The sequence below is a fragment of the Echinops telfairi genome, unplaced genomic scaffold, assembly GCF_000313985.2.
Source record: "Echinops telfairi isolate 266 unplaced genomic scaffold, ASM31398v2 ScPeMD7_3;HRSCAF=10, whole genome shotgun sequence".
NCBI lineage: Eukaryota > Metazoa > Chordata > Mammalia > Afrosoricida > Tenrecidae > Echinops > Echinops telfairi.
Window position 1 is genome coordinate 23,242,748 of NW_022103899.1, and position 11,326 is coordinate 23,254,073.

Here is an 11,326-nt window from a genome sequence, read left to right on the forward strand (position 1 = left end):
AGATATGACAAAATAATAATTTATAAATTATCAAGGGTTCATGAGGGAGGGGGGAGCGGGGAGGGAGGGGAAAAAAAGAGGACCTGATGCCAGGGGCTTAAGTGGAGAACAGATGTTTTGAGACTGATGAGGGCAATGAATGTACAGATGTGCTTTACACAATTGATGTATGTATGGATTGTAATAAGAGTTGTATGAACCCCTAATAAAATCATTTAAAAATTTTAGACAAGAAAAACAAGAAAATATCAAAGGGAAGACAAAGTAAAATATTATAATGCAATGTGCAAAAACCTAGAGCTAGGAAAACAAACAGGAAGAACTTGCTCTGCATATCTCAAACTGAAAGAAATTTAGAAAGAAGATTCAAAACCTTAAGTTTCAATCTTGAAAGATTCATGGGCACAATACTAACAATGCAGGAAGCATCCAAAGAAGATGGAAAGAATACACAGAGCTACTGAACAACAAAGAACTGGCTGACATGAGCAAGTCCAATGATGCTGAAAAAAGATGTTCAAGCTGCACAAAAACATTAGCCAAAAACAAGGCCCCAGGAATTGAAATGTTTCAACAAGCCAATGAAGCACTGGAAACACTGATGTAGCACTCATTTGTCTATGCCAGGAAATTTGGAAGATGGCTACTTGGCTGACTGACTAAATATGGAGAGATTCATGTCTGTACCCATTGCAAAGAAAGGTGACCCAAAAGAATGCTTAAATTATAGAGCAAAATCGTTGATATTGCATTCAAGTAACATTTTGCTGAAATCATCCAACAATGATTGTAGCCGTATATTGACAGGGAGCTTCCAGAGGTTCAAACTGGATTCAGACATGGACGTGGAACAATCATTGCTGATGTCAGATGGATCGGGGCTCCAAGCAGAGAATACCAGAAAGATGTTTTATTGACTAAATCAAGGAATTACCCTGTGTGGATCATAACAAACTATGGATATCCTTGAGGATGGGAATTTCAGAACACTTCATTGTGCTCATGTGAAACTTGAACATGGATCAAGAAGCAGTTGTGCGAACAGAACAAGGGACTAACCGCCTGGTTTAATGTCAGGAAGGGGTTCATCAGGGCTGCATCATCTCACCATACTCAATTTGTATGCTGAGAAAATTATCAGAGAAGCTGGCTTATATGAAGAAGAATGTGGCCTCAGGATTGGAGGAAGGCTTATTAACAAACCTTCGATATGCAGATAACACCACCTAGTTTGCTGAAAGATGGGAGGATTTGGAATATGGCTAATGAAGATCAAGGGTTGTAGCCTTCAATATGGTTTACAATTCAATGTAAAGAAGGCCAAAATCTTTACAACTGGACCAATAGATAACATAATGGTAGAGAAAAGTTCAAAGTTGTCAAGAATTTCATCTTGCTTGGATCCAGAGATCAAAGGCACATTGCATAGGGTAAATATGTTGCACGAGACCTCTTTAGAATGTTGTAAAGGTTACTTTGAGGACTGAGGTGCACGTGACCCAAGCCATGGTATTTTCCATTGCCTCATATGCATGTGAAAGTTGGACATGGATGGGATAAGGAAGACTGAAGAATCAATGAGTTTGAATTACTATGGACTGCCAAAAGGACAAACAAAAGTATTTTGGATGAATAATGACCACTCAGCAACTGAGTATATTACATATTTGCACCAGCCCTGGAATCCTCTCCTTCAACTAACAGCAGCAGTTTGAAAATGTTCAGCATATTGCCATACTTTGGTCACTCTACTTTCAACTACTAACCTTTAGCTAACACTTAACTAAGTCAAAATGAAACTTCGTATCTGTTAACTTTGAAGCCAAAAAGGTAATGCTCAAATCAGCAGTTAATTTTGTTACCTGGTGTGTACTAAGCACGTAAGACTTTAAACAGCCCAGTAGACATTAGGACATTAATGACAAATGATGCATTTTAATCCTAATCTTATGTTAAGTTTCTTCTTCTAGTCAAAGACTCTGCTAGAGATTAAAAAATATATATATAATAGGTAAAAATAACTATTGAGGTAACTAAAGAAGACGAGAAAAAAGAATAGTAGAGTTGAAAATATTATAGAAATTAAAGAAAGGCACATAACACAGCTATTTATGTATTGTGAGATTACAGAACATACCATGGAGCTAGAGTTTCTGATATTAGTTCTATATTTCATGTTCAGTATTTTTACTGATTAATTCTAATTGTGTATTATTTTTGCTATCATAAGTGCTACTTTTATCATAATTTTTTCCTTTAAAGATGTAATTATGTGGAAAATAATTATTTATGTGAAATTTCCTAGCTCTTTAAAATCCAATACACATATTGATACGTGGTAAAAAATATCCATTTGGCTTCCATTTTTCCTAAAATAAGTGAAAAACTTGGTATTTTAATGAAGTCCTATAAAACATTTAATTTTTCAAAATAAAAAAAACCATGAAAACTACTGCAAAAATATTAGAACTTAATACATACGAGGTATCCCTACTTGTTGTTTTCTGATTGCGGGACCAATGTTCAGTTTCTTATCCTTATAATTAAGTTTTTCTGCCTAAAACAAACAAAAAAATAATTTGATTATTTTGACACTATTATAAAACTATTATGGAAAAACTAGTGGAAAGAACTTTAAAAATTCAGACTATAATATTTTTTGAAGGCAGAAAAGCACAGTCAAAATGGAAATTGGAATTCAAAAATATTTGGCTCCCAAATTTGGCTCCAATGCTCTGACCCCTAGTTCCATATATGAAATATATGACTTAATATGTATTACTCAAATTCTATTTTCTCTATTAAAAAGTAAATGCTACATTTGCCATAACTTAAAATTTATTACACTGAACTGCTGACTAAATAAATATTTTTCTCTTACATAATATTCCATGGAAAGAGAATAATTTCAGGTGACCTCTACGAATCCTTGCTTATAGCCTTCTTAAGTAATTTTAAATCCCACTAGCATTTTATAAAAGTTTAAATTAATAAAATGAAAAACTAAATTAAAATTTCAATACCACATCCATGTAATGATCTAGAATATGTTTTTCTGCAGATAAATGTTCACTTTAACCTTTTTGTGAAAGGTTTTGTTTTGTTTTGATTTTTTTAAAATCAAAGCCAATCTTACAGTACACATAAATTAGTATTAAAAAGTAATTTATCATTTTATTAGCACTCTGCTATTAAAATAAACATTTTGAGGGATAAGTTTCAAAGAAAGAACTTCTAACAGTGATGTTAAATACATCAAAAGCTCTTACCTCTTGTAAAATTTTTTGTGCATCTTCTTGTGTTTCAAATGTGATGAAACCATACCTAGATAAAAAGACGAATTGTTTTCTTAAACTCATATTACTGTTATATTAACACTGTAAAACTTTCATGTATAGGCCACAATAGGAGTGAATATCTTTCTATGGTATGCCAGTATGAAAAGTTAGGGGTAACAGTCATAGCTTAACACTGTCACTAACAGACAGTTTAGATAGGGGACTAACAGAAAACAGGGATTTTGTAAGTTTTAGCGATAAGCTGTCTCTAAGCCAGGAAAGCATGAAAGAGTCTTGATTTGACTTATAAATTGGGATGCAATGAATATTTTTTCAGAACAATAAGCTCTTTTTAAAATAACAGGAGTTTAATTTAAATAGAAATATGGGGAGGGGGAAGAAGCCTTAAAAATTTAAAGAAAAAAATTTCAACACAATAACTTACTATATAACTATTATTAGAAATATAAATAATGTATATGTTAGTATATTTCTCCTTATACAAGTTAAAATATGTACTATATAAACTCATGTACAGTGAATACTTTTCATGTAATTGTTACCTTAAGCATGCAATTTATGTAAGTTCATTTTAAAAGATAGAAATATATAACATACACCATGTCCCAAAGGCAAAAATAGAGAAAGAAGTGAAGTTTATTCCACCAAACCACAATATCTTTATATATGAAATTTTAGGAAACTCTTTTGAATGATGCTAAATTCCTTGGCTGCTATATTCTCCAATTTATAATTGTTGGATTATATATACTGTTCTTTATTTTTCACAAAGGAATTTCTTTTTTTCTGTTAGTTCAAACGTGAAACAAGAGTGGACATATTTTTACATTACATTTTTTTGGTAGAACACGTACACCACCCAGTGGAAAAGCATAAAATGCAGTTTACATTTTTATGTGTTTATTAAATGAGAAAATATGGATATGCACAATATAATACAAATTCTATTAGCCAAACAAAAGTGATAATAATTTTACTTTATCTTTATATTATTTTGCAATCTGAGGCACTATCTCATCTGCTTAAAGATACCCTCTCTTTGGGATCTCATCTCTTTCAGAATGTCCACCTGTTACATTTAGGTTTCTCACTAATTTTTTTCTATCTCATTGCTATCTTTTCTTGTGCTTATAAATATATTATCTTTCTTTAAAGAAAAAAAATACAATCCTTTATTCATAGTCACTGCCATCTATTTTTCACTTTGTAGTCAAACTCCTTTAAATGAATGCACCATGCAAATCACCCATTCCCTCTCTGAAATTTGGTGTTTATACACACTGATCCACTAAAACAGCTTTAAGATAATTAGATATTCCTCGCAAATTATACTACTTTTTAATTTTTCACAATACAGCAATAAGAATTCATCTCGTTAGTCATTTTCCTCACATTAGTTCCCTAGTCCGTCTCTGAGGCACAGCCAACAGCCATTCCTCAGTGTCAGCTGCTGCAAGATAGTGTTCTCTGTAGTGTAGAGCGGGGATACAATGCTTCACATATCTGCTTCCATCAGCTGGACACTAAGTACTCAATATCAAGTCCCTGCTACCTGAAATGGTTGCTCAGTCCAGCAAGAACTGCCTTCCAACAAATGAAGGAACACTATAGACCTTATATGTAGACACATGTACACACACAAACATTAGCGAGTACATGTAACAAATAAGGGGAACAAAGATTGAATACAATTTTAAAAATAAAAGAAAGCAATGATTGCTCAACTCTTTTTGATGTGATTGAACCATTAAATTGTATGATATGTAAATTACACGACAATAAAATTGTTGGGAAAAAACAATAAAAGAAACCAAAGTAAATTAGTAAACAAAATCTATCGATTTAATACAGTTGGTAATTTTACATACTATCCTTAGAGATACTAACCCTTTGGACACTCCAGCTCTGTCATTTACAATCTTCACTTCTTTTACAGACCCATACTGGGAAAAAAATTTTCTTAAATCATTTTCATTTGTCTAATGGCATGAAAAGCAAACATGAAAAGAATGTTTAATTGAAAAAAGATGCAACAATTCTTATGCTTATTTTTAAGAGATAAAATATTACAAAGAATAATATAGATATAACAATATCCCTTATTATAAAGACAGTATGCTTATTAGGTTTTAAAAACAAAAACCTTGCTATATACAGTAATAATGTTGCTAAACTGATATATATAAAAAATTTTAAGAATTATTTTAAAATCACATAGAACTCACACTCTAAATGACTCTTTCAATGGTTCTTATTGTCTAGTTTTTAAAAACAATTTGGATTTGGCCTGGCTATAAATATATACTCAGTGCATACTATTACAGACTTTGTGGCTTAAGAAGGCCCGTAGTTGTGGTAAAAACACTAGGTTATGTTGGCCTATCCCAGTTGCTCTCTTTTAATCAGCTTTCAGGAAGAGTTGAGTCTTGGGAAAGGCACATATTTCCAAAAACAGTGGAATGCAACTTGTAATAACAGCTACAAGTTAGTAAACAAGCAACCATCTAGCTCAGAAGCAACAAAGCCCACATGGAAGAAGCTCACCAGCCTGTGTGATAACAAGGGGTTGAAGGGATCAGGTATCATCAGAACAAAAAATCATATCATTGTGAATGAGAGGCGGAGTACAGAGTAGAGACCCAAAGCCCATTGGTAGGCCACTGGGCATCCCCTTACAGAAGGGTCTCGGGGAGTAGATGAGCCAGCCAGGGTGCGATGTAGCAACAATGAAACATACAACTTTCTTCTAGTTCCTAAATGCTTCCTGCACTTTCCCCCTGCCCCCCCCCCCAACTATCATGATCCCAATTCTACCTTACAAATCTGGCTAGACCAGAGGATGTACACTGGTACATATAGGAACTGGAAACACAGAATCCAGGGTGGATGATCCCTTCAGGACCAGTGGTGTGAGTGGCGATATTGGGAGGGTGGAAGGAGGGTGGGTTGGAAAGGGGAAACCGATTACAAGCATCTACACATAACCTCCTCCCTGGGGGACGGACAACAGAAATGTGGGTGAAGGGAGACGTCGGACAGGGCAAGACATGACAAAATAATAATTTATAAATTATCAAGGGTTCATGAGGGATGGGAAAAAATGAGGAACTGATGCCAAGGGCTTAGGTGGAGACCAAAAAGTTTTGAGAATGATGAGGCCAATGAATGTACGAATGTGCTTTACACAATTGATGCTATGCATTGAGATAAGAGTTGTATGAGCCCCTAATAAAACGATTAAAAAAAAGAAAACAATACTTTGCAGAGTTGCACCACCAATCACGTCGGAGCAGCGAGTGTCCCAGTCAACCCCCGTGTTGGTGGTTCTTGCTTCTTTTCTTCTTTTTTCTCTCCCACCTTCCCTCTTTCCCAACCCCACCCACATCCCCCATGCCCCGGAGCCTTGTCATAGCCTTGATTCTTTTAGTGTGAAAACGATTTTTCTTGGGTTTGCCCTTGATGGCAATGGTGCCATGAGATAATTATCTTTATGTGATTGACTAAATTCACTGAGCACAAAAAAACCCCCAGCTACAAGTTAATTTAGTTATCAGATAATCTGTATTCAATATCCATTTCAGTGAAATAAACATTTTTATATTAAAATTTAAATCATATCGAGACCTACAGCGTATAAGTTATCTACAAAGATGGTGTTTGCATACTTGGTTTTACCAGAAATCGCCTCATACTAGACTCATAATACCTTTTCTCAAAGTATCCACCTTAAATCTTGTTGTCATACCATCTTTTGTTTTGGCTAGAACTGTTTATCCTCAAGAGCACTCTTACATGGCCCTCTTTACACACATGGGAAAAGATCCATGTGTAGCCACAGAACTTTCCCTCTTGAGCACTACTGCGACCTTACTTGTATTGCTTTTTAGATGGCAGCATAAAAACCTGCTCAGCTGGATGATGACAACCACGTATTTCAATAAACACATAATAGAGTCAATGCTACACTAAAGACTGGTGTTAAAGAGATTTGAAAAAAATTACTTAAAACTACCCAGGGATAATGAATCATTCAGTTTCTTCATTGCGGAATAAGGACATGAAAAGGTGTTTGTGATAATTAAAAAGGGACAAGTTGTAGGCGTCTAACTAAAAGAGGTTTGAAAAATTTGAGACTTTTTTCTTCTACAGTAAGCTGTTGCTTCACAAGGGCATAAAGGAAAAAACCCTAGAAGTTACCTTAAAATTGTGATTGCACTGAAATATATTCCAAAATTCACATTGTAGATCATGTGCTTCAATGACTGAAGATACCATACACATCTTTTATTTATTGATGATATATTTAAAAAAACATACTATGCTATTATAATACAAATTAATTCTGAACAAGAATACCCAGATTTATGTTTTTGACTGTCATTATTTCCCACAGAAACAAAATCTATTTACAAAGAAGCATTTTATGAGAAATCATTTAAATAATGTTACTGAAATAATCATTTACTGAAATAGTCATGATTTTGCTTAATACAAAACTATGATATTTTCTTGAACAGGAAAAAATAATTCCATTTAAATTGTGGGAGATTGACTATATGAAAATAACCAGTTCTGGTGATGCTGTTGTGTAGCTAAGCTCAAAGTTGGCAGTTCAAACCCACGAGCTGCTCCTCAGGAGAAGGATGAGGTTGTCTGCTCCCTAAAGATTTGCAGCTTTGAAACCCCTATATAGGGATGCTTTGTGTTGGAACTGACAGGATGGAGTTGGTCTAGTCTATTCCAACCATGATGACTGGGTGTGTGTCACATTAGAACTGTGCCCCATCAGGCTTTTCAATGGCTCATTGTTCAGAAGTAGACTGCCAAGCCTTTCTTCTGGGTCCCCGGCATGGATTAGAGCATCTGAATATAAAGAAATGTGAGCTACAAAGGCACGAAGATTTCTTAAATTACAAAATACAACTCTTTCTATAATTTCCAGTATGTAATATAGACGTTTGGAAGTCTTTCTATATACATATATATCCATTTGGAAGTAAGGGGATTCCATTTACAGGCAAGTATGCTTTCCATTTCCAAATAAGTGGTTCTCACTACCCCATATATGGGAGTGCTGTAAAATACTTACAAACTATGTTTCTTAGCAGTAGTCCAATGGTCGATTATATGATTTAAATATACCACCATCACAAGTACTTTGAACATGTTATCAATAGAGACCACTTTCTAGAGAAGGGCATCATGTTTGGTCAAGTAGAAAACTAAAATAAAACCAAACTCACTGCTTGCGATGTCGACTCATAGCAACCCTATAGGACAGGGTACAACTACACCCATGGGGTTCTAAGACTGGAACTCTTCATATCAGTCAAAAGCCCTTTCTCCTGCAGAGCGGCTGGTGGTTTTGAACTGCTCACTTTGATCAGTACCCAACTTGTAACCACGACATCTCCACTGTTAAAGTAGGTCAGTGAAAAGGCAGAAGACCTTCAACGAGATGGATTGGTGCAGTGGATGAAATCAAACACGATACTTGTGAGGATGGCTTACGAACACGCAGTGTTTCATTCTGTTGTACATAAAACCAGTAGAAGTCGCGACCAACTTGACAGAACTGAACAGTTACAATCCTTTATTCTGAAAATGGCACTAGACATTTTTGGGTGATTCAATCCTTAATTGAATCATATAAAAGTTTGATCAGGAAAGTCTTTTTTTTAAAAAAACCTCATTTTATTGGGGGCTTGTACAACTCTTACCACAATCCATACATGATCAGGAAATTCTTATATGTAAAATTCTTACACAGGTAAAAAGGGAGTTGCAGAAGGCTACTCTGTTTTTGTATTTGGGCTACCAGAATTTTACTCAAGAAAGTATATTAATATAGTATATTGAAATGAAGAATAAGGAGCTGAGTCAGGAAACAGCCTAGTCTTCACTCTGCCAGTGATTACCTAAGACTGGAACTTAATTATGTTAAATTAATGAGCCATAGCTTCCTAGTATGTAAAGTTGAACAATTATATATATATACCTTTCTATAGATACATGGTTGTTGAAAAAGTTACTTGTCTTAAGACAATTTGAAACAAATTGATCATTATGCAAATATAGTATTTTTATAGCTGCATAAGGAGACACATTTCTGAGAAATAAAACAACTTCTAATGTACAAAAATACTTGGTTACATTATAAATAGGTACCTTAAAGTCAATTCCTCCTACAAAGATGCGATTAGGGATCACTGTTCCATATCTTGGGGCACTTGTTGGGTTATTCAAAGGCACAGGTGACACGGGATTAGAGGATGGAGATAATGAATCTGTTTGCGTCTGATTTGATGTTTGCTATAAAATAAAATTGTCTTTAATTTTACACTAGTTTAAGTTTTGATATAGGATAAGATACATTTTTCAAAAAGACACTTAAACAAAATGTAGTGTTTTAGACTTTACTATTACTTAAATATTATGATGGTTACAATTAGAGCTAATCATTTTCGGTAGCAGAAAAACAGAGTATTTTTGAGTTACAAGCTTCTTAATTACGGAAAATAAGCTTAGGGATAAATATTAAAATCTAGAAGAATTCTGAGAATGAAAATTGGGCATATGGGACCTGGCCTGGCACAAATCTGGCCTGGCACAAATCAACTAAACCTTGATGTCCTCAGAATTGATCTGGCAGTTTGCAGGCCAATAGATAAACCCCTCAGGACCAATATTGAGAGTATCGATACCAGGAGGGTAAGGGGAAGGTGGGGCAAAAAAGAGGGGAACCGATCACAATGATCGATATATAACCCCCTCCCAGGGGGTCAGACAACAGAAAAGTGGGTGAAGTGAGTCAGCGGTCAGTGTTAAGACAAGAAAAAAAATAATAATTTATAAATTATCAAGGATTTGTAAGGAAGGGACGGTGGAGGAGGGAGGGAAAAAAATGAGGAGCTGATACCAAAGGCTCGAGTAGAAAGAAAATGTTTTGAGAATGATGATAGCAACAAATGTACAAATGTGCTTGACACAACGGATGTATGTATGGATTATGGTAAGAGCTGTTAGAGCCCCCAATAAAACAATGGAAGAAAAGATGGGAAAAATGATAAAATTCAAAAACAAAAAAAAACACCCCTCATTCGTTTTCAAGTTTGAATACAAGTCCGTTTCCACCGTATTTCATTGAGAAGCAGATGAAACGAACGGAAGTGAGCAGAGTGCTGTATTTCCAACCTTGAGAAACTAGGGAGCCTCACTGAAAATAGAAAAGTGTCAACTTTTTACATTCAATTCACGTCATTCTCCAGTTTCTAAGTTTGCCTGTGGTTGCAGCGCTTTGCTTTCCCGCTGACTGCTCATCCCTCTCTAGCACATGACCGTCTCGCCCAGCCACTCGCTGTAACACAGCGTCTAAAACCGCGGCAGACCCGTCTCGGGGGACCAGGAACGATTAGTGGAGGACCGAAGAACCCCGGACACGTAATAGTGTCCTGAGCAAACCCGTTCGCTCAGGGGCCCCCTTTTCGCTCCTTGGAGCCTGGTGAAGCACTGAGTCTAAGAGCCAAGTCTCAAGTTTCACAGGGAACACTTTCTCAAGGGCACGACGGCGTCCCCGAAGGGAAGAGGGTTAAGAGTGAGGGTCGCGTGCCGACTCAGCCAGCCAGCACAGAGGCTGATACAAAGTCACCTCCCGAGTCAGGTTCCCACACCGACCGTCCACGTTCGCCAATGAAAACAACGAGAGAGGCTAACCGTCGCCGTCACGGCCTCGGCGCTCTGTCCCCTTCGAGGCCAGCAAGTCGAGGCGCCGGGGAAAATGGCCGCGGAGACGCCGTCGTCGGCAACCCTCGGGTCATCGTGGGCCTGGGCGCTGGCCCGAGGATCCCCGCCCTCCCCACCAAAGTGCGGGAGGGAGAAGAAGGCTAACCAGCGGGAAATTTTGCTCTGCGAAGCGGCCCGAAGCGGTGGCGGGACCCCTCAACGGCACCGACCCAGCCTCGGCCTCCTGCGCAGCGGCCCGACGGGCCTTGCGTGGCGGGCGCTGATTGGCCGGCGGGAGCCAGAGG

The 11,326-nt window shown here is 36.7% G+C and overlaps 1 protein-coding gene across 3 annotated transcripts in view; it reads right to left on the bottom strand.

Moving 5' to 3' along the window:
* Positions 1 to 11,326, bottom strand: part of BOLL (boule homolog, RNA binding protein) — a 69,841-nt gene that overhangs the window by 57,814 nt on the left and 701 nt on the right. For all 3 annotated transcript variants that reach the window (XM_045295013.1, XM_045295015.1, XM_004701521.2), the window contains exons 2-5: positions 9,468 to 9,611; positions 5,187 to 5,278; positions 3,270 to 3,324; positions 2,482 to 2,557 (exon numbers count right to left, since the gene is read on the bottom strand). In XM_045295013.1, the coding sequence (XP_045150948.1) occupies positions 2,482 to 2,557; positions 3,270 to 3,324; positions 5,187 to 5,278; positions 9,468 to 9,611 (367 nt within the window). The remainder of the gene's footprint in view (positions 1 to 2,481; positions 2,558 to 3,269; positions 3,325 to 5,186; positions 5,279 to 9,467; positions 9,612 to 11,326) is intronic.